Source organism: Vigna unguiculata, chromosome 3 (genome assembly GCF_037176805.1).
Source record: "Vigna unguiculata cultivar grain cowpea cultivar isolate G323 ecotype 2 chromosome 3, ASM3717680v1, whole genome shotgun sequence".
In the NCBI taxonomy this organism is placed as follows: Eukaryota; Viridiplantae; Streptophyta; class Magnoliopsida; order Fabales; family Fabaceae; genus Vigna; species Vigna unguiculata.
The window spans coordinates 18371182-18393999 of NC_140794.1; the positions used below are offsets into that span (position 1 = coordinate 18371182).

A 22818-nucleotide genomic window follows, 5' to 3' on the forward strand; every position below is an offset into this window, starting at 1 on the left:
ATATGAATGAGTCAAACATTTGTGAATGTAAAATTCCAAGTTCCAAGTCACCTTTATTTAAATATATTCAGTCGTTTCTGGCAAAGCAAAAGGAAATTGCCAGGTGAATTGCTTCTCCAAAATTCAAAATTTGGAACAATTCTCGGAAACAACCTTGCTATTTACCAAGTTTTGAGCATGCGTGTGTTGTGCTTCACGACTCATGTTTGACAAAATGTCAGACAGAAAAATAGTATTTGTATCCTTTCTTTGCAACGAAACATAGACAGTGTTTTTGTAATGCAGACAGAAGGGAAGAGAGTTATAAGAAAAAGGATGAAGACATGCTCTATGGATTTTCACAACAAAGATTTGGACATAAGTTTCTATGTTTTCAAGCCAACTGTGGTAATTGTTGACCATCTTGTTCACGGACTCCAACAGTTTTCCTTACTCACTCAGAATCTTGGTTGTGTACAAAGCTCCATATTTAGGAGCATACATGGAAATATGGTAAGTTCTTCTTACCTTTCTCTAATTTTATATTTTCTCAACTCAGTTTCAATTATCTTTCAATTCTCTATTGTGTACTTTCTTTATCGTTTCTGAATTCTATATATACACTGGAAGTTATGTTGATTAACCTGTGAAAAAAAGCTGGTACACATATGCTGATATATAGATTGAAATCTTATGTTAAAGTATTTTATCATGTGAGATTCATCAGGAATCCTAAAGTTAGAAGCACAACACTCTAAATCCTGATATTGTTTAGCAGAAAGTTTTTCTTGGAACCAAGATGACTAACCCAGTAAACCTTTTCAGATTATGATTATTCATTTCAGTTTCAATAATAAAAACTACTGTCCTTTTTTTAGTTAATGTGTCACTTTAAATTACTCTATTACGTGTTAGTGCTAGTTCTTGCCCCCCACCAAGCATATCATTCTTCACTGTTTCTTTTCTTTTTCTGCACTGTGTTAAAAAGTCATGTTCTGAAATCAGATCATATGGTATGGAGCATGGAAGAAAGGGTCAAGTGATGAAAAGGACAAGCTAACAGAAAATCTTGTAAGTTTGATCCCTATCTCTTGAACTGATTTCATTGTTTCCTTTTTTTGGAATACTGAAATAGACTTTAAAGTACTTCAAATAGGACAGAGACAGAATAAGTGTTGTTAGTATTATTCAATCATGTGTAGAGTTTCACTTTCAACATACCATGTGTAATGCATTTAATGAAATGTGTACTGTTGAAGTAAAACTCCAAATTTAATTAGAGAAAAACACTAATTATGTGCTACTACATTATGTAAGCTTTGTTCTATAGTAATCTATATAGAAGCTACAGAATTATGTTGCTGAACAAAAGAGTAATTATATATCTGAACCACAATTAAGTGTGTATATGTTTATAAAAGAAAAAATTATTGGAACAAAAAATAAATACTACTACAAAGCAATGGTCACCAAGTAATCTAAAAAGCTGTCTGATCATAATGCACAATGCATAAACAGTACTAGCAGCTTCTCAGCTATGACACAAACACCCACGTCTGGAGATTGTGGTTAACAGTAATGGAAAAGGTGTATATTAGTGGATGAATACTGTTAAATTTTGTGTTTGACAAATTCTTTTCCACACTATTTTGAGATGAAAATCAACATTATACTGTTTGGTTAGGATTAGCACACTCTTCACATGAGGAAATTCTGGAATAAAATGTTAGATAAAAAAAGTATATGTTTATAATCATCAAACTTCCTCCAAGGCTTATTTAAATATTTGTTTTCAAATAACCAAACTAATATTATTTTTGGGACAAGAAGTCTAGATATCGACTCACATGTCTTGATCTTGTTTTAAAAAAGCTCTCTGTAAGTATTTCCAGGGAAGAAAATAATAAAAAATAAAATATTGTTTTTCATAAATTAAAATTACCTTCTACATAAGTTAAAAAAAATAAAATCATATAAGAACTGTAAAAAATTAGTTTACAGATGAAAAAGTTCTTCTGAACATGCCTTTTCTACTTAATGTCATGCATTAGAGGCGTGATGGAAAATTAATGTTATGGAATGGTTTTCTACTTTCTTTGCACGACAGTAAATAAAACTAATTATGTAGCTGTAGTGAGTCAATGTTTCATTTTTGCAGTAAGCATTCCACCATTCAAAGTTCATGTGGGGTTAATTATTTTACACAGAAATGAAGATGTATGATAATACTTGAGTTAGACCGTAGAAGTATATATTTGTTATCTGATTAACAGCACACATGTTTTACAATTTAGATTTGAACTTTGTACATGGTGCAAAAGTTGTGTCTCAATTATATACATTGTTTTGTCCCTATTACTAGTTAATAAGAGATCTGTGATAAAATGTTCTCAACTTCTGCTTCTCTTTTCTTTCTTTTTGCAATTCCCTCTGCAGCAATCAATGCTAGCCAATACTGTAACAAGAATGGCAGTGTTAGTTGAACATAATTTCCTTGATGCATATGCTGGAGAATCAAGAGATGGTTCTTTAACTGTAAAGTTCAGCACTGGTGACATAATCTCCATGGACTCAGTAGTGACAACTACTAGGGACCTTAATGACCTTTCCTATGCAGCACTAGCAATTTTTAGGTCCCGTTTTCCCAAAATAGATGGCATAATTTCTGGCCTTTGCATGAAAGGCCAATGCTTACCATGTGTGGTATGCATTCATGTGTGGCAGTCCCTACAATTTTGTTACTCATGGATTCTCCACCCAGACCATAGAAAGTGGATGATGCCATATCTTGAACGATTCTCTACTGAAATGAAGTATGATATTTTTCGAGTAGTTTATGTTAGTGGTGACAATGTAATGAATCTTCCCTCTGATTTTCCTCATAGGATGTTAGAAGATGAAGAAGAGAACACACGACACCTGATGCAACAATGAGAACACAACATATGTTGCAAGGATTTGTATATTGTTGTATCCTTTTAGGTAAAATGAGTTCAATGATAAAACTTGACTAAACATAACTGTCGAGCTCATTTAAAGCTAAGCAAAATTGATTTTATATGTTAATGTAGATTAAAATTGATTTTGGAGTTATATGATTTTTGTTTATAAATGTTATTATAGATTGGCTCGATTTAAGTACAGTGGGTAACCAAGATTGGTAGTCCTCTCGGAGCAACCGATGAACTTCATCAACCACTTGACACCATTTAACTGAAACACATACAAAAGAAGAAAAACAAAAAGGTTAAGGGCCAAAATTGGTTTCCATTGAGTTGAATTTCCACACAAGAAAATTTTCATTTTTTCGATAAATTAAAAATCACGCCAAGTAGTACTCGTGAAAGTCAATAATATAACCACATATTTTTTTATTCGAAACATAAGATACAACAATCATTCTATTAAAGAGTGTGAAGTAACTGATTTCACTACTCACAAGACAATGAAGATGCTCGATGTGAAACCCCTGCACAAGTTGACATGCTCCACAAGCCTTCCGGGTTGATACATGTTAACAGCCCATTTCATATATGTTAACACCGTATTTCGTCCGAGTAAATAAATTGTATTTTAAAAAAAATAGTAAATAGAAAAATATTAATTCAAAAAAAAGAGTTAAAAATAGATGAAATGAAGTTTATAAAAAGAGAATTAAAGATTTGAAAAAAAAATTAATTATTTATTAATTTGAACAAAATTAATGAAAATTGAGATTTATTGAACACAAAATCAAAATTAACCAAAATTAAGATTTTGTTGTGACTTTCACGAAAAAGGTATTTTAATTTAAGTAAAATAGAAGCCTTTTTTTTTCTATTATCACACCCTATTCTTCTTTTCTCACTACCCTTTTTCTTTGATTTTCAGAAACCCCATACCCATTACTCACTTTTCTATTCACATCCTTTTTCTCCTACTCACTCAACCTCACTAACATTCACGTTTTCTCACTGCACCCTCTCTTTTCTCTCTCACGGGGCCCACACCTCACCTAATTCACTCGCACACTAAATCCACACACCTCACTTAATTCACGCTAACACACACAAATAAACCCTCACACTACCTCACTCTTTTTATAAATGATATCGATATATATACGCGTAACAGCAGCAAAACGAAAGTCAGAAAAATAAAAAAAATGAAATGGAAAAATAAAAGCAAGATATAATGTTTAGTAAAAGGAGAAAGAGAAGAAGTGAATACGTACGCATGAGGGAACAACGAAAGAGGGAAAAGAAAAGGGAGCAGTGACGCCGCTGAACCAGAGACCCGACGGAGCTGCGACGCGAAGCGATCGGAACTGCGACGTGGACGAGCGGAGCTACGGCGTCGAAGGTGATGAAGATCAAACTCAAATAGGTCAACGTTCGATTAGGGTTTTCCGTTTGGGATTTGGGCCTCATCTCTGCTTACAATTGGATTTTCGATTTGAGTCGTTGGGGTTTTAATTTGGGCTTAAAATCTGAATGCCAACGACATATTTTTCTGTCATTTCATCCCGTTTTTTGAACTCGGTAACTCGTTCTCAAACTCACGAGTCTGGTACGAGTCAGCGAGTTAACTCCGAGTTTGACAAATAACGAGTTTATATGCGAGTTATCTCGTCAACAGTGTCATGACTCGCAGACTCGAACGGGTTTACGAGTCAACCCGCGAGTTCGATAATCTTGGTGTGTATGATTTTGGTTTTAAGTCGATTCTGTTTGGAGTTAGTATTGGAGTTTTCGGTTCATGATCAGGTTGTAATGTTTATATGAGATTCAATTGATATTCTGGATGGTTCTATTTGTTTCTCGTTTGGGTTCAGCTTGTATTGATGCTTGGCGGAGTTTTGGGTTTGTCAGGATGCTCGAATCTGCTTGAGTGAGTGATCTTCGTTTTATTTGGTTAGGAGATTGCTCGTGTGTTTGTGCTTGCAATTACTGTGATTACAGGTCTTGGTAAAGAATTATATGATTTGTGTGAATGTTTGAATATCCGGGAATTAATTATTGATGTTATTGGTGTTCAAAACATTGGTGCCTTTAGACCATTCGAATATCACATTTCCAGACCATTGCCTGAGACATGCCTTCTTACTCATTTTCAGTTTAAACTACCTACCCCTCCGTCGACCCTGCCTTACCTTACAACGAAAGGGAGGGTTTAGGGTTTTTCTGAAACAATGGACGATAAAAAGCAACAAAGTGTGCCGGTTCTACCATGGATGCGCCACCCCGTCGACGTCACTCGTTGTGAACAACTCTCCCTCCGCAGGATTCCTTTTCTGGACCGCAGGTACCTCCTCCGACAATCCATTGATTTTGATTTCACTCCAATTTTTCGAATTAATTCCACTCACAATTGTCAATTTCACCAGGTTAAAGTTGGCGCTTGAGAACATGGAGATCTCGGAGCTGTTCTCTGTTCAAGTCGCGCTATGGCAAGAAACCATTGGACCAGGTAACTTTGAGCGAGACCTTTGTATAAACTCGCCCACAGGAAGTGGAAAAACCTTGGCCTATGCTCTTCCCATCGTGCAAAAGTTGTTGCCTACTTCCACTGTCAAGTGCCTTCGTGCTTTGGTTGTGGTTCCCACCCGCGACCTTGCCTTGCAGGTTAAACAGGTTTTCGATGCTATTGCATTGCCATTGGGCCTGCGTGTGGGCTTGGCTGTTGGTCAATCTTCGGTTGCTGATGAGATTTCTAGTCTCATTTACCTACCGGGGGAAGAGGAGGGTGTAGATCCTGGGTTTTTGTCTCCGTTCTGGTTTCAAAGTAAGGTGGACATATTGGTGGCAACCCCCGGAAGGCTTGTGGACCATGTCAACTTGTCAAGGGGTTTCACATTGAAGCATCTTCATTATCTTGTGAGTAGAGAAATTAGTTACTTCACACTCTTTAATTGAATGATTGTTGTATCGCATGTTTCGCATAAAAAAGTATGTGGTTATATTATTGACTTTCACGAGTACTACTTGGCGTGATTTTTAATTTATCGGAAAAATGAATATTTTCTTGTGTGGAAATTCAACTCAATGGAAACCGTTTTGGCCCTTAACCTTTTTGCTTTTCTTCTTTTGTATGTGTGTTGACCAGTTAAATGGTGTTAGGTGGTTGATGAAGCTGATCGGTTGCTCCGGGAGGACTACCAGTCCTGGTTACCCACTGTACTTAAATCGACCCAATCTAGCAACAATGATGATGGTGGTGGTGATGGTGGTGATGATGTTTTCCAATTGGGGTTCCCTTATTCTCCCTGGAGTAGAAGAACATGGTGGGTTTAAAATTCATTTGAATCTCCCTTAAAATGTTCGTATCAATGAAAAATGGAAAACATTGTGTGTTGCCTAGTGGATAGATATAGTTGCTTAAGTGAACAACCGTTTCTCTCTCGTTGTCTAAGTTCTGATAGTGCTAGTAACTATGTTGATTTGAAGAAACTTAAAGAATATATTAAAGAAGCATGGTTTTATTCTTCTACTAGATGTAGCTGTGCTTTTTTGGTTTCTTATCCATATTAATATAGTAGCCTTCAAGTGTTTGTTGTTTTACTTAAATGATGGAACTAAAAATAGCATTTAATTGTTGGTTAACTTTTTCAAATGATGAAATTTAAAATTTGATACATGAATATAATAAGACAATGATTAAAGTTGGTCAGTCAGCTATTGTTAGCTCATAGATGTTTTGTGTATAAATATGGTTGGTTGTTCTATTCTAGATAGCTGAATGTAGACAGATGGAAATGATAGTCAACAGTGCATAGAATCTTTGACCTTTCTCTATCTCTCCTCTTCTTTCTATCCTCTTGATTCTGTAATTCCCTATTCCCCTTTCCTCACCGAGTCTTTCTGTATCTTTCACCTTTCGACCTAAATTCTATGTCAAAATATTTATAAAATAACTTAATTATGATATATGTGTAGTTTTTTAGCTATGAAGTTTTATACTTTGTATTGTTGCATTAATTGCCTTAGTCACCAACACTTTCAATTTTTAAAAAAATTATTGGAAGACTAATAGTGTAATTTGCATATTTGATTTTTAAATTCAACAATTTTACTGTGTTAATAGTCAAACTATAGTATTAAAACTTAAATTGATCTTTAGTTGTTTTTATAGTTCCTATTGTCTTTGTTATCTTTTCATTTAATAGACGAATGAATGCTCATCGTACTTTTGCTTGACTGATTTTTTTCTGTAGTAGTGGTGTTGAGAGAGGGTCCAAGCCTTACTCTAGGCTGGCAAAGGTGGTTTTGTCTGCGACATTAACTCGAGATCCAGGAAGGCTTGTTCAGCTTAATTTGCATCACCCTTTGTTCCTCAATGCTGGCAAAATGCGGTATAGGCTCCCAGAAAATTTGGAATCATTCAAAGTGGTATGACATTTCCTAGGAGTTTTTGTTTTTGTTTTTTTTTAAATTTCTAGAGGGTGTGATTGGGATCATTTTGAGTCTTTGTCACCATAAATTTGGCATGTATTACATCTAGCTAATTACTAGATTTAATTTTTCATGAATTTAAAATTTTGTAGGTTATAATGAAAAAGTTCCCTTTGTACTTTTTATATTTTGACGTATTGCAGATCTGTGAAAGAAAGGTCAAACCCCTGTACTTGGTTGCCCTTTTGAAATCCCTAGGAGAAGAAAAATGCATAGTTTTTACAAGATCTGTGGACTCAACACATCGTCTATGCAAATTGCTGAATTGTTTTGGAGATCTGCAAATCGACATCAAGGAGTATTCTGGTCATCAACATCAACGTGTAAGAAGGTAAGTTTTGATTAACTCGCTCTAAACAATTAGTTGATGTTTTACACTTTGAGCTAAATGCGCTCCATGTAGACTAGACATTATGCAAAACTTGTTCTGAAAGACCTTTCCATCTTTTTGGATGAGTAGTGTGTTTACAGTTTGGACTTTAGATTAGCTCAATATGTTTGAAACAACTTATATTAAAAGGCTTACTAAAGAGTACTTTTGAAATAGTAGCGATATATCCCAAATTTATTGAAAACTATACAGGCCCAGTGTTTTGACAAAAAAATGCTACTTCTCTACAGCAAGACACTGAATGAGTTCAGAAAAGGGCAGTTTCAAGTGCTTGTATCTTCTGATGCAATGACTCGTGGAATGGATGTAGAAGGGGTAAGAAATGTTATTAATTATCACATGCCCAAATACATAAAGACTTATGTTCATCGAGCTGGCAGGACTGCAAGAGCTGGCCAGACTGGGCGTTGCTTTACATTGATGTCAAATGATGAGGTATGAAGTTCTCTTGTCTCATTCATGGTCGTTTCTTGTGCTAGATCGAGTTTTATGACATTTGAGCCATGAAAGAGGCTAAATTGCGATTTCATATTGACTACTAACTAGATTCAACAATATTGGATGATCTCTTGTTAGATGGTCTAATCTCTTGTTGAACGATTGATTATTAAATTGGATGTTTAATCTTTACTTTGTGTAGAAATAGTTAGTATATCTAGGCAATCATTATGTGTAAGTTAAGAGGTTGAGTGTTGGATAACCTCTGCACCTAGCACCTAGTTGTAGCCTTTAATGTTTTAACTTCCCTTGTATCTCCTTTATCATCTAATAAATATCAGGAACAGTAGAGGGGTCTGATTAAGCCCTCAAGCATATCTTTTTCTGTTTTAATCTCAAGTCTTTGATTATGAAAATGACAGTGATTAAGCTACACAAGATACACTCCAAGTAGATGTAGTATATCAGACAATCAACTAAATTGATTTTAAATGACCGGAGAGTAGATTCAAGGTGTATTCAACACATTCAACTTGGGTAACATGCTTAGTTGAAATAAATATATAAACGTACTTATTATGAGGACAACTTGAAGTTATTTACACAAAATATGAAATATTTATAAGAAAACTACCTATTCACACGAAATTGGCTGACAACCACATTTATTCTGGTCCACATCCTACACTCAAAATAGACAAAGGAAAACAAAAGCATCAAACTCTTGAAAGAAGTATTCATACAAATATGTGAAATCATCATCATTGATGGACTGATAAAAAAAGAAAAGGAAAAGACAAGCATATGCTGAAGGATTTAAAAAACTTTTCAATGATGTTCTTTGATGTATACTCCAATTCATACAAATAAACTCCACAAACTACTCCCTTATACTCGGGATTTAAGATGGGAGAAATTTTATCTTTTTTGTTTTCCTTTGAGAGTTTTAAGTATCACTATGTCAATGCCCTCTAGAGAAGAAGTTTTTCGCTTCTTCCCACCTTAGGTAACGGTCATGACCATGACAGGATTTACCTCCATTATTGGAACTTCCACGATAAAAATGCTAGAAGAGTAACGTGGATGGCCTGAAACTTCCATTCAGGTGTCACCCCTAGTAGAAAAAGGTGGATGTGTTCATAACATATTTTGTATTGAGTTTTATTAACTTGTTTTTATAATAACATTTATAAACAAAAGTCATATAACTCCAAAATCAATTTTAATCTACATTAACATATAAAATCAATTTTGCTTAGCTTAAACATGAGCTCAACAGTTATGCATAGTCAAGTTTTCAATATCATTGAACTCATTTTACCTTAAAGGATACAACAATATACAAATCCTTGCAACATATGATGTGTTCTCATTGTTGCATCAGGTATCGTGTGTTCTCTTCTTCATCTTCTAAGATCCTATGAGGAAAATTAGAGGGAAGATTCATTACATTGTCAGCACTAACATAAACTACTCGAAAAATATCATACTTCATTATCGTTTAAGATATGGCATCATCCACTTTCTATGGTCTGGGTGGAGAATCCATGAGTAACAAAATTGTAAGCATTGGGACTGCCACACATGAATGCATACCACACATGGTAAGCATTGGCCTTTCTTGCAAAGGCCAGAAATTATGCCACCTATTTTGGGAAAACGGGACCTAAAAATTGCTAGTGCTGCACAAGAAAGGTCATTAAGGTCCCTAGTAGTTGTCACTACTGAGTCCATGGATATTATGTTGTTGAATATAGAGAAAATATGGTTTGAGATTAATCTCCTTTGTGTAGAAAATACACATAGGGGTTGTATTTATAATAAAGAACATATGGGCTAAGCATAAAATACAGATGAAGAATAATAACAATAGAAACACAAAATAAGATATTAAAGATATCTTAACACTCCTCCTCAAGCTAGTACATATGTACCAAACTTGTTACAAATATAACTAATTCTAGTGTCCCGTAAAGACTTAGTGAAAATATCTGCTAACTGATCACTTAAGTTAACTAACTCAATCTTGATGTCTCCAGACATTATCTTTTCTCAAATGAAATGACAGTCAATCTCAATGTGTTTAGTCTTCTCATGAAAGATAGGATTAGAACTGATATGAAGAGGAACTTGATGGTGACATATAAGTGTCATTTGATTAACATCTCCAAACTGTAACTCTTTGAGCAACTACTTAAGCCAAACAAGATGGTCAATAATTACCACAGTTGGCTTGAAAACATAGAAACTTATGTCCATATCTTTGTTGTGAAAATCCATAGAGCATGTCTTCATCCTTTTTCTTATGACTCTTCCCTTCTGTCTGCACTACAAACACACTGTCTATGTTTCGTTGGAAAGAAAAATACTATTTTTCTGTCTGACATTTTGTCAAACATGAGTCGTGAAGCATAACTCACGCATGCTCAAAGCTTGGTAAATAGCAAGGTTGTTTCAGACAATTGTTCCAAATTTTGAATTTGAGCCATGAAAGAGGCTAAATTGCGACTTCATAATGATACTAAGTAGATTCAACAATTACTTTCTTTTTCCAGTAGGTTTTTTTAATCACCAAGCAACTAAGTTGATCTCTAATATAGATTAGGTTGATAGTTGAATAGCTTATGCTCGGTACTATGCTCATGATATATACATATATATTTTAATAGTTGTTCTTTTTACAAATAAATTCAACAATTTCTTTCTTTTTCTAGTAACTATTTTTACTCACTAATCAACTAAGCTGATCACTAATTTTGATTAGGTGAGTGACTTATGCTTGGTGCTATGTACATGGTGTGTGTGTATGTGTGTGTGTATATATATATATATATATATATATATATATATATATATATATATATATATATATATATATATGTATGTATGTATGTATATGTTGTTTTTCTCAAAGATGCAGAATTACATTCCTGAGAATTGAATTTTTAACCTAGTTCAATTGCATGGTGCGTTTCAAGTAGCCAAACTCACTTAGTGGATTAGGACTGTTGTTATCATTGGATGCTTCATTGATGTTTTCTTTCTGTTGTGTTGTTTGTTTCTTGTAAATGAATTAAGAAAGATATCTTGGCTGGTTGGCTCTTTGTATCTTCACTATCTTTTTGGATTTCTTTTAACAAAAAGATTGAACTTAATTTGTGTTGTCTTGAATTATCAAAAGGATACAAGCACTTGCTAATTTGGCTTGAATAAATAATTATCATTCTTTAGTTCAGTTTATGTTGATACTCTTTCATTTCATCCCAATGACTCACTAATATAATTTCTCATTATTAGAGTCTGAATATTGTTTTTCTTAAATCATTCTTGTCAACACTTGTCCTATTCCAGGTTGGACGGTTTAAGAAGTTGATGAAAAAGGCTGAGGCTAGTGCATGTCTTGAGCATACTGTTCCATCCCATTTGATTGAAGAACTTCATAGTACCTACCAATCAGGTAAATATTTTAAAATTCCACTTTTGGTGTGTAATGCACAAACACCTTTCTCTCAACCATGTAATGCACAAGCACCTTTCTCAACCATTGCCATGGGTGGATAGACTGGACATCATTTCAATAGGCCATTGACATTGTTGTAGCTTCATGTGCTATGACAAATATGCATACATGGGATAAAGGGACAAAAAGCCAGGCACAGTATTGGTGAAAGCTTCTATTTTTAATTGAGTCACCATTGCAATAAAAAAGAAAGATATACAGCCTAGATTTATTGCAGCTCATCAAAAGGATAAGAGGGGAATCTAGGAGACAAAAATGACAGTCTAATGCAGCTCACTAAAAACATAACAAAAGAAATTCCTAGACTATTTTGGAAACTTGGATTTGATCTTGGGCCCATTGATCGTCTATGGGCTGATTTTATAACTTGGGCTTTTTTCTTATACCCCTTACAAGGTAGAGATAAGAAGTTATCAGCCAGCTCTAGCTTGGATAAATTTGATATAAAAGGTTTAGCTTTAGAAATGGGGTTTTGAATAGAGCTCAAAATCTACTTAGAAGTTTTTTGCAATAAGGGCTATTAGATATTGTAGGGGGTCCTCAAACAGTTTTTCAAACAAGCTTACAAAGACTTTCTTAAACATCTTAAAGATGACAGAGTTGAAAACCCGTGTAATAGAAAGAGTCAACAAAACGTTTTGGTTCTCCACAAACTTGGACTACATTTAGTTTTCCTTTGCCAACTTCAAGGTGTTCCACTCTTGACTTACAATTAGTACACTAAGACAAACATTAATACTCTTTAGATTTAGAGCAGAGCTTTCATTATCTTACAACGAGAAACTCCTAACTTACAATGAGTGCACCAAGCCACTATTGACTTACAATGAGTACACCATGCCGATCTAACTATCATCTAATCTATGCTTAAGATTCAACACCGAGTACGCAATGCCCCTTCAAGCAGAGTACACAACCTCTCTAGATTATGTAACAAAATTTGTTTTGAATACAAGGTTAACTCTTAACAAAGGATGTAAAATGATAACTCTCCTTGCTTTTAGAGTCTAAACTTCACAACTGTGAAGGATTTACAAAGAACACTCTCACTCTAGAAGATGAACCTTTACAAAAGCACTTGAAAGCTATAAATATGAATCACGTAAGGCATGTATAGATTGTTTCACATTTGTTTTCCATAATGTTTAACAACTTCAACAACACTCAAAGTTCTCAACAACTTTGATTTCCATTGGGTTTCTTCTATTTATTAGCATCACAAAAAGAACTATTGGCACTAAGTGCTTTTTCTTTGTCCTTTATATCAAAGTCTTCTCTAAATGTACATGACTTTACGTTGACAACTTTTATTGTTGAACGTTTTGTTTGGTGAGGGACAACCTTTTTCTTTGTTGCTATTTCTGCTATACTCTCAACACCAAAATGAGTATGCAAGTTCAGGTTAGGGTGTGCATGAGTCAAAATCTTCTTTGGAGAGTGAGACTTTTGTCTTGGGATAAGACAATCATGCATGCAGAATGTGTCTAAAAAGTTTATGTTTGAATGTCATCTTATTAAGTTAGAAGCGTCTTGGTCTTGTAGCTTGCATACAACGCACCTTGGAACTCATTTGATTCTAATAGTTTGCGTCTAGCACATTTGGAGACTCGTCTAATCTTGATAGCCTTCTAGCACATCTTGAGACTCGTCTGACTTAATAGCTTGTGTCTAGCATTTCTTTAGATTTCGTCCAGAGCTTTTGTTGGACTTCCTTTAGCCATATTGTGTTATGGATTTTAATCTTTTGTTTTACACTAGCAAACTTCATTAAATAACAAAAAATTGGTATTATTTGTTCTCTTAAAAAATTATTGGTAGCTTTAGGTAAGATTCTCATGTATGAACTTTGTCTTATTAGCAGTGAATCGTCCTTTTCTTGGCAAAATGTTTAGGTGGGAGACCTTTAGAGAAAATGTATGCTAATTTGTTAGAGGATGAGATTGGGAGCACATGCATTAATCCTTATTGAGTCTTCTGCCGAAATATATGACAATCAATGTTTAGATATTTAGTTCGTTCATAAATGGTAACTATGTGAAAAGTGCTTTGATTGTTACAATATAGAACACTGGATGAGAAGAAGTGATAAGAAGATTTTGAGAAGTCGTAATATTGATATGGGATAACAGAAAATATATACAGCCCCAAAATGTTGGGAAAGAATCGAAAGCCATGATGGGTTATGGAAAAGTATTGTGGACAAAAGAAAATACAATATATATAAGATCATTAAAAATTTAAAAATAAAATCGAGGGAAAATACCACCAACATATAAGAAACGTTTTAAAATTTCTAAGTGACCCAATAGGACTGGTTTTTTTGTGTCTGTGTAGTCTTCATGATAAAAAAATACCATAGGTTATTGTATTTTAAATTGTTAATTGATTTCCCTACTATTAATCTTCTGAGATGATTTTTGATACCCAGAAAAGGAATGAATATATAATATTACACTTGTCCTATGATATGATTTCTAAAATATGATAATTTTATTGCGCATGGACCTGGACTAGCTTAATGCATGATTTCTTTTATCTTTTTGCTATTTAAAAGTTACTTGGATGTCAGTGTCACGATTCCATCATGGTCAGCTCCGCAGCTATTTCTTACACTTCCATATAGTTCTTCCTGTACCTCAAAAATTCTCAATTTGTCCTTTTTTTTAGATAGTGTAGTCCGAAAATAAAAAAATAACTCATAGATTATACAATTTAGAACATTTTTTCTTTGAAAAGAATTCTAGATTACATAATTGAAAAGACAAAAATGATTTTTGGATTAATCTAAATGTCATTTTTGTCATTCGAATTACACAAACTAGAAAGGAAAAAATGGAAAATTTATTTCAATGGGTGTGCATAAAGAAACATATGGAGGTGCAGAAAGAAACTGTTTTATGTGTAGCAACACAGGACTTGGGTGAACCCAAACACTTCTTAATAACTTTTCTTTACGCTATTTTTTATTTACAATACATTTTTCACTTAAATGTGTTGGATGTAGATTACAAATTCTGGTTTAACTTAATTAGATGTCAAACTAGACATGCACTAAGTCTCTTACATGTTCCATTGTTGGCAGCACTATCAAAATTGAAGGAGATAATATTGGAGAGTCGCATGAAGCCCAAGAAGCCCAAGGCATAGATCAGAATGAGAGAAAAGTATTTTACGGGATGACTGCCAATGATTTATATAGATAGTAAAGCTAATTTATTTCACTACTTTACTAGAATTAATATATTTTAGGATTCATGTAGAATGATATTTATTATTGTTTTATTTATTATAACCTTACTATTTTCATTTAAATTTAAAATAATAATAATAATAATAATAATAATAGTAAGAAGACACATTTTTTTGCTAAAGGAAAGAAGAAATTTACACAATAATTTATACCGGTTTGGGTATGCGTATAGTCAACCCTTCATCGAGTCCTCTGTACAAAACAAACAAAGGATGAAAATTACAAAGTAAAAAAGTTGGAACAGTCACCTAGAAAGAGTACAAGGACAGGATGTTCACAGTCAGCTCTTTTCACAAGTGAACTTAATCCCGTGTTATGCTTTCCACTCGGTAGTAGTGTGTTGTGTTTCTTCTCTTTCTCAAATTAGGTTATTTAAGTTTTACTTCAGTTTTTTTTAAAAAAAGTTCTTCAATTAATTCAAAAATAAAATTAAATAAATTTGAAAATTAATTTTTATTCTCTATAGAAAAGATGATTGGTAGAAGAAGATATGGTTTAATCTTAATTGATTAAGTGCGTGAAAAAAATGATTTCCCGTGTGATTTGATTAATAATTCCTTTTATGCTTTCCGTTTATCCAAAATAACTTGATACCTTAAATGTTTTATATCTTTATTTTGAGTTTTTTTTAATCTTGTAGTATGTTTGTTTCGGTATCCATCAAAATTTTTAACTTCAAAGGGGTAGTGATGATTAAACATATTAAATAAAAAAAAATTAGTAGAATAATATCACACCTAGATTTTTTGATAAAGACATTCCATTTATAGAGTTCTAACCAAATGTATCACGTGAATATTTTTAATATTAGTTAAACTATACAAAAATATAAATTAAAAGTACTTAGTTTGATGGTAATGTATTACTTCACGGATAAAAAAATGTTATAATATACAAACTTACAAACATTTTAAAAAATTAATTCTGAAAAAATATAGTTTATATACCTGACAAAGAAATTAAATTTGTATTGGCGAAACCATAATTTATTCAATTTAGTAAAACTAATTTTTATTAAGTCGGAAGTGAACAGAGTTAATAAACAGAAGTGCATAAATGAATGTGGCATTTAATCAGCTAAATTGAATGAACATCCAATGCATAAGGTAAACATCTACAGTGAAATATTCAACTATGTGCAGTAGTCCTCAAATTGTGATGTAACAAATATGAGATAGTGAAACCTATACACTCTGACTCAATTTATTCTAAAAAAATATAAATCCCATCCTTATTCCTCAAATAATTTGACTATTAAATCACGCATCTAAGTTTAACAATACAGGCTGCAAAAGAAAGATAAGCCATCAAGATTATGTACCAGTAGTTATGTTGCTATATTGAGGCAAGTAGAATTTAAGGACGACCCTTCTTAAGAGACAAGAAGTGGGCAGCAAAAGAATCGTAATCGGGTAACTTTGGATGAACGTGCCCAACCTTCGGATTAGAAGCATCTCCATTTGAATCATCTTGGTCCTCTTTATTATCTTGTATCATTGTTTTACGAGAACTGGCAGGTTGTAACTTTGCAGGCGATTTCGAAACTTCCCCATGCAAGGATCTTTTCGGTTCTGAAACTGGCTCAGTTGCTTTGCTTTTGGCTGATGTAGGCTTCGATCCTGTCCAATTTTCAGAGCTTCTCGTCATGGATGAAGCATTTTGATCAGTATTCTCATAAGAAGTTCTTGAAGATTTCCATCCAAGTGTTGCAGCAGGAGGCACAGATGCCTTGGATAAAGGAGCATCCCTTGAACTTAAACCTGTGCTGGCTTTAGGAGAAGTTGATGTCCTCCGAGACATTCCACTGACAGGACGGGCAAAACCAGGTGAATTTTCTTTAGGAAGTTCATCTTCAAAAACACTATTATCAGAATCAAAGTATGTAACAGAGACCCTTGAGCTTGATTTATTTTTTGCTTCACTTTGCTCTTTCTGAATGCGAGGTTTAGTAGTAGTAGCGGGAGTCTCCTGTGAATTTGCAACTACGCGATAACTATCAGGATCAGAAGATATGTTGTGCACTTCCGAGGACGCATTCTTGTGTCCTCTGCTCAGTTCCCTCGTGTACTTGTCCTGAACAGGAGTATCAAAACCGATTGAAGCACTCCCAGTAAGCAAAGATCTTTCATTTCGGATTGAAGTGTTCCCCAATGACGATGAAACACCATCCAACGTATTATTAATATAAGGTGGCCGCTTGAAACCTTTATTGCGAAGACCACCCGTCAAGGTACCAAAGCCAAATTCCTCGCCCCTTTCTGTGTGAAATTCCTCCATAGTTTCAGTACCATTATTTGTCTCATGATCCAAACCCGATGTAGAGCTTCTTTCCTTTGTAGATGGCAGACTGGCTGAAAAGTCATCATAGCCCAAATTCTTTTCTGACACAGTAGTGGTGTCTACCCTTGTTTCAAAATGCTCTTCGATGGTATCTGAACCAACTGAAGGTGACAACCAAGACTTTCTGTCATTGCCCATATTTTTATCATTTCTTGATGAGGACCCTAGATTCCCATGGCTTGCAACTGCATTAAGGGAAGAATTTCCATAATCAGAGAGCCCAGAAGCCTTAGACTCGACCAAACCGACATCGCTATCTGAACCTGGGTCATCTGAATCATCAAAAGTGACGGGCAACAAGTCTTCTTTTTCAGAAGAAACTGCAGATGTCAATCTTTCAGGAACCTCATTAAAATGTGACTGTGTACTAAAACTAGTCACTTTTTCATCGATGTTTTGTTCATGCCTCCAAGAATCAACTTGTGATCTGCTACTAGGGGATGAGAGAAACAAACTAGATCCTTCCCTATTGTACTTCTTATCAACATCAAACTTATAGTCATCATCATCCTCTGGTTCAGAATCATCGAACAGAACAGAGGTATCATTATAAGAACTTGTTCCTGTAAAGTTTCTCTGAGTGTTTGCTTCATCATCAACAAAAAGGTCTTCCACAGCTTTGTTCCCAGTCTTCCAGCCATTCAAGTCCAAATTATCACTGTGATCATCACTGGGAGTAACGAGATGAGAAGCGGAAGCCTTTCTAGATGGTTTATTTGTCCTTGCATCTCCAAAGTGATAATTATTTTCAGTATTCAAATCACTGTCATCATATAGGTCAGCCACAAAATCTTCTTCATTTCTACCTGGTTGCATTCTTAAACTCGTTTCATGTAAGACACTATTCTTTTGCTCAAATGAGTTCCTATGATGATATATATCAGCCATTTGAGAACCATCTGTAAAAGGTTTATCGTTACCAAAAGCACCACCAGACATTAATGAAGCTGACTGGGAATGTTTTACCACATTCTCGTTACTGGTCCTGAAATATTCGCTGTGTCCTCCTACCATATCATCTTGTTCTCTAGTAGAAATCTGTTCATTGTGTGTCTCAGAACTGCTTCTATGGAAGCTACCATGAACAGAACTTGTAGAAATATTTTTGTCATCATGAAAAGCGTATCCTTGGGGTCTTTCATCTCTCAACCCGTTGCCAGAAGAACTATGCGATCCACCTGAATACTGCCTTGCCATGTTTTCACGGTTTGAAAGTTCAGCAGCTGCCCTTGCAGCCATGCTAGCACGTTCAGCAGATTCTGCAGCTGCTTGAGCAGCAGAGGCAGCATCCTTGAATTCCATGTTCCAATTATGCCTACTCATAGGAAAAGCACTCCTGTTGTCAGAGTATGAATCTACAAAATCAGTTTCTTGACTTCCAGTTCCTGCAAGAAAGAATCCCAAATATTCAAGTACCAGACAAAACAAAAGCCCAGAAAACAAGGTGTAAGCATCATTTTCACAAAAAAATACCTGAAGATCTGATTTCTTGATCAGAAACACGTGATGTTGTCGACTGATCCTTCCTAGCAGCAGCACTTGCAGTCTGCTCATATGAATTTGTAGATACATGACCCATTGGTTTAACTTGTGAGGAAGCACGTACATTGGAAGGACCCATTTCATCATGGACAGGTGGAACGTGGATTTGAGAAAGTTCAGCATAAGCAGCCTTCTCAGAAGTACTTGGCCCAACCTTAATATACATATACACATATAAATCAAACTAAATAATCCAACAAACGTTTTATATCAAAATAAATCAAAAACAAAAAACAATGAGTAGTGCCTACCAACAAGTCTTGAGAAGACTTTACATCATTTTCTTCAAATGACTTGGGGTCCCATTTGATATTATGCTCCTCAGCAATTGCGGCCAATATTTTCATCTTGGTTGGACCATCAGGTGCTTTGGCAGACAATTTCTCAACCAACTGAAAAGACAGAATTAAATTAGGAATAAGCTTTAAAATGATCTTATCTCATCCAACTTAAAATGATCTTATCTCATCCAACTTCAAGCAGGTAGAAATACTTACCATGCGACTTACACCACAGTCAGGGCGTAGTTCTACAGCTGCAGAGACAAATTCTTTTCCGTACTTGGACGTTAATTGCTTCTTCACATCTACGAGCTCTGGTATGTCTGAACATCTTGGAGATGCAAATATTAAACTTGAAACCGCTTCCTTCAAGTCAATGGGGCAGGTTCTGAAAAGTTTAAAAATGATAATAACATCAATGCAATGAGAGTGCTCAATCATAATGAACAAACTTATATTTTCAGAATCCGAAAACCGCACGCAATAATGGCTTCAGATACCCACATTAATGTCAAAGCAATAGACATAAAGACATATATGTGGGCATTCAAACGTTTACATGAATGACTGATATAAGACATGATTTTAACAGCAAAAACACCGCAAATTGTGTAAGTCATGCCTAAAGTCATTGGTAATGAAGCTAACATGTGGCACTGGCATGTTACATAATTAGTTGAGGACGATTCTCCACTGAGGGGCTTTGCTACTGTATCTGTACCAAATGCATTGTTCATTTTCATCCATACTACCTCACAGCATAAAGATAAAAAAAAAGGAAAAAGACACTCATTGATCAAACCTATATCTAGATATAAATGCTACAGTTTTCATCCGAAATCATACTTACCATGACAGAAATAGTGACATGTTATTCTAAACCCAAGGGTCCTTTCCCTTTATTTAGCTAATTTTATTCTGCCAGATCTATGAAAGTCTGACATGAACTCAACTAACAAATACCATATTCTCTATAATTAAGCTCTCTAAGTTACAAGTATAAAAGAAATAGTTTTTCCTAACGTGATCGCACCTACGGTTGAAAAACCATAACAAAATAATAACATGAAAAATACTCAGTAGTATTGCCTAAATCACGTAACATAACTTCAGTGCAGTTAAATCTACAAAAGGGAAGAGGAAAAGTTTGTGTCCCCTCCACCTATATCAGCACACACAAACTGTTCAGCAAAGTGAAATCAATAAAGTAACCAAAGTGAAAATGTGCTAAAAAGAAACTGATAATTTAGCTATGTTAAAATACTTTTGCGATTCGATCATGGGCAAACGTGCAGCGATAAGTTCACAGTATATCTCAACGAGATCATAAGCTGCCATCGTCTTCTCCTCCCTGACGACATGTTCAACCTAAACACAAGCCAGACGAAAAGTCAACACAATCAGAATCCCCAAAAATGAAAGCAATCAAAAACCTCAATCGTGACATCAAACAGAAAACAGAGGGAAAAAAACAACATAAACTCGATGAAAAAGGAAAAAGGCGTTATGCTGTTATCCTCACCCGAATTCTAGCAGTTCGGTCCTGACCAGACTCGAGCAATTGAGCCAACTCTCTCTTGAGTTGCCTCACCTGTGTTTCTCTCTTATTCTTCAAAAGCTTTATGCGTGAAACGGCGAGCTTCAATTGCGTTTTGCTGCAGGTTCAATTCAACAAAATCATCTATGGCTCTCACTCTCTTCAATCAAAACAATACTTATTGAAATCACAATCGATCAAAGACGTACCACTTTGCGGGCTTGAAGCTTCGATGCAACATAATTTGCGCAAGAAAGTGAAAAATGAAAGATTCTTCTGTTTGTTTATTAGTGAAAGATTAACAGTGATGAGGTTTGGTTTGGCGGTGGAAAGAAAATAAGAAGTAATTGAGCAGAAGAGGAAGAAGAAGGGAAAAGGATCTTGCAGGCGAAGAACGAGGGAAAACGAGTGAAAATTTTATTGCAATTGAACTTTCGTCGAAACCTGACAAACGAATACGAGGGGAAGAAACCTACTTTCTACGCCATAGGGAGGGAATGAATAATTACCTACGGGAAGCCGCATCCAAATCAATAATGGACCTCAATTCTTTTTTTTTTTTTGTTTTCTTCAAGTACTTTTATTTTTTTTACGGAAAATACTCAAAAGTTTTTTTTTTTATCTTTCTAAGATGCAAAATATATTTATTTTTTATTTTAGTGACTACGATTTATTGATACAATATTAAAATTTATTCAGCCATGACTATTATTTATATTTTTAAGATAATTACAATAAAAAGGAATAAACTTATTCTAACAGTATTAAATTATTTTACATGAATAATATATATATTTTATTTTAAGAAATAGTTTTAAAATATTAAGAAAAGCATACAGTAGAAAACCTTATAATTAATTGAGTTTTGGTAGGTTCCGACCACGATGTCGTGTAACAAAAAGTTATAAGAAAAAAACACGTCTTTTCATTCGTACTCACGAGTGAGTTAAACACGACATTACTGAATTGAAACCATTTTTCATTGAGAAATTTAAAAAAGTCAACTATGGATGAGAAGTAATGTGATAAAAAAGTGTTTCATTTTCCTTGTTTGACCGGTAAAATAGTTGATCCATCGTTTCAAGAAATTTGTAATCGCCTTTTAGAACATTTCATTAAATATCTCTTACGTGTTCTTTAGATTTAAAATAAATGTTTACTTTTTGTATTTTTAATAAAATGATATTTGTATGTTTTTTATAATATGTTCCGTTGAAGTCAAAATCTCAATTTGGTCCCTAAATTTTTAAAAGTCTCAATTTGATCCCTTTTTGTAAAAAGTCTCAAATTTGTCCTTTTTTATTAAGTCTGACTGGCGTTAGGTGAATAGTGACATGACAAGGTTGATCAGTGTGGAATAGCGACAAGACAGGAAAAACAGTGACGTGGAATGGTAGGGGTAATTTTTATTTTTTAAAATTAATAGGTAAGTTAAATTAGGTTTGTAATTTACGTAGGGAATTTTTTTTTTTAAATATTAGATTACTGAAATTAGGTTTAGGGTTTTAAAATTAGAAAGGTTGGGAAAATTTGGGGATTGTGCGATTGGAAGGTTTTTCGAGTGCACTTCTCTGTTTGGTTCCCATAGTCATCACGTATTGGATTGCTGTGTCATTAGATTGCGCATTGATTTCAATCAGTGGATCATTCTCAGGTTAGTCGCTTTCCCTTTTTTGGTTCAGTGTTTTTGTTTGGTGCTTTTGTTCAGTGCTGTTTGGTGATGATGTTGCAAACTGTGCTTTTTGGAAAGCAAATGTTAGTTTTGTCGGTCAATAGTAGTGTATTATGGAATATTGTGCTTATTTCAGTATGGGTTTGTGTCATGGCATGTGCTCATTTCTTTTTTCATTGTGGTCCCCCCATTTGAAAGTGATATTGTGTGTTAGTGTACTTTGTATTTTAAATTTTTTTTAATGTTTGTCGGTATTTGAATATTATATAGGTGTAGTTTGTGAATATTATAAATGGAGGACGAAAAGTTTGATGTAGTGTTCCATCACGAAGGGAAGTTTGTGAATGAGGGGAGACTTATATATGATAATGGGAAACTTTCATCCTGTCTTGTGACCTGGATCACTGGAGTTATTTTGAGGTGTTAAGTATCTTGAGG

General features: G+C 34.4%; 3 protein-coding genes across 5 annotated transcripts; 2 read left to right on the plus strand and 1 right to left on the minus strand.

Moving 5' to 3' along the window:
- Window positions 1-42: 42 nt before the first annotated feature.
- On the plus strand, window positions 43-3072 carry LOC114176764 (uncharacterized). Its single transcript, XM_028061912.2, has 3 exons — window positions 43-492; window positions 985-1050; window positions 2416-3072. The coding sequence occupies exons 1-3, from the start codon at window positions 280-282 to the stop codon at window positions 2911-2913; spliced, it is 777 nt and encodes a 258-aa protein (XP_027917713.1). The 5' UTR covers window positions 43-279; the 3' UTR covers window positions 2914-3072.
- A 1088-nt stretch (window positions 3073-4160) lies between these two features.
- Window positions 4161-15070, plus strand: RH1 (RNA helicase 1). 3 transcript variants are annotated; one of them, XM_028063420.2, is made up of 9 exons: window positions 4161-4320; window positions 5075-5262; window positions 5345-5834; window positions 6078-6241; window positions 7175-7346; window positions 7553-7740; window positions 8031-8235; window positions 11590-11695; window positions 14841-15070. In XM_028063420.2, the coding sequence occupies exons 2-9, from the start codon at window positions 5150-5152 to the stop codon at window positions 14903-14905; spliced, it is 1503 nt and encodes a 500-aa protein (XP_027919221.1). In that variant the 5' UTR covers window positions 4161-4320; window positions 5075-5149; the 3' UTR covers window positions 14906-15070. The 3 variants fall into 3 exon arrangements, with proteins under 3 accessions (XP_027919221.1, XP_027919219.1, XP_027919220.1); XM_028063418.2 differs by having other exon boundaries at window positions 4162-4320; window positions 7172-7346; XM_028063419.2 differs by having other exon boundaries at window positions 4163-4344; window positions 7172-7346.
- A 987-nt stretch (window positions 15071-16057) lies between these two features.
- On the minus strand, window positions 16058-21210 carry LOC114175941 (uncharacterized). Its single transcript, XM_028060796.2, has 7 exons — window positions 20918-21210; window positions 20694-20826; window positions 20436-20539; window positions 19388-19559; window positions 19142-19282; window positions 18822-19044; window positions 16058-18733 (listed from the first exon to the last, which is right to left on the minus strand). Exons 1-7 carry the CDS (start codon window positions 20947-20949, stop codon window positions 16365-16367), a joined length of 3174 nt encoding a protein of 1057 aa, XP_027916597.1. The 5' UTR covers window positions 20950-21210; the 3' UTR covers window positions 16058-16364.
- Window positions 21211-22818: the final 1608 nt, after the last annotated feature.

Bases quoted from the DNA above. Each gene is read 5' to 3' on its own strand.
- LOC114176764 (XM_028061912.2), top strand. From the start codon at position 280: ATGCAGACAGAAGGGAAGAGAGTTATAAGAAAAAGGATGAAGACATGC. The intron at 493-984 runs GTAAGTTCTTCT...TTCTGAAATCAG, and splicing joins GGAGCATACATGGAAATATG to ATCATATGGTATGGAGCATG. The intron at 1,051-2,415 runs GTAAGTTTGATC...TTCCCTCTGCAG, and splicing joins ACAAGCTAACAGAAAATCTT to CAATCAATGCTAGCCAATAC.
- RH1 (XM_028063418.2), top strand. From the start codon at position 5,150: ATGGACGATAAAAAGCAACAAAGTGTGCCGGTTCTACCATGGATGCGC. The intron at 6,242-7,171 runs GTGGGTTTAAAA...TTTTTTCTGTAG, and splicing joins CCCTGGAGTAGAAGAACATG to TAGTGGTGTTGAGAGAGGGT. The intron at 11,696-14,840 runs GTAAATATTTTA...CATTGTTGGCAG, and splicing joins TCATAGTACCTACCAATCAG to CACTATCAAAATTGAAGGAG.
- LOC114175941 (XM_028060796.2), bottom strand. From the start codon at position 20,949: ATGTTGCATCGAAGCTTCAAGCCCGCAAAGTG. The intron at 20,540-20,693 runs GTGAGGATAACA...GCTTGTGTTTAG, and splicing joins ACCGAACTGCTAGAATTCGG to GTTGAACATGTCGTCAGGGA. The intron at 19,560-20,435 runs GTATTTTAACAT...TAAACTTTTCAG, and splicing joins CCCATGATCGAATCGCAAAA to AACCTGCCCCATTGACTTGA.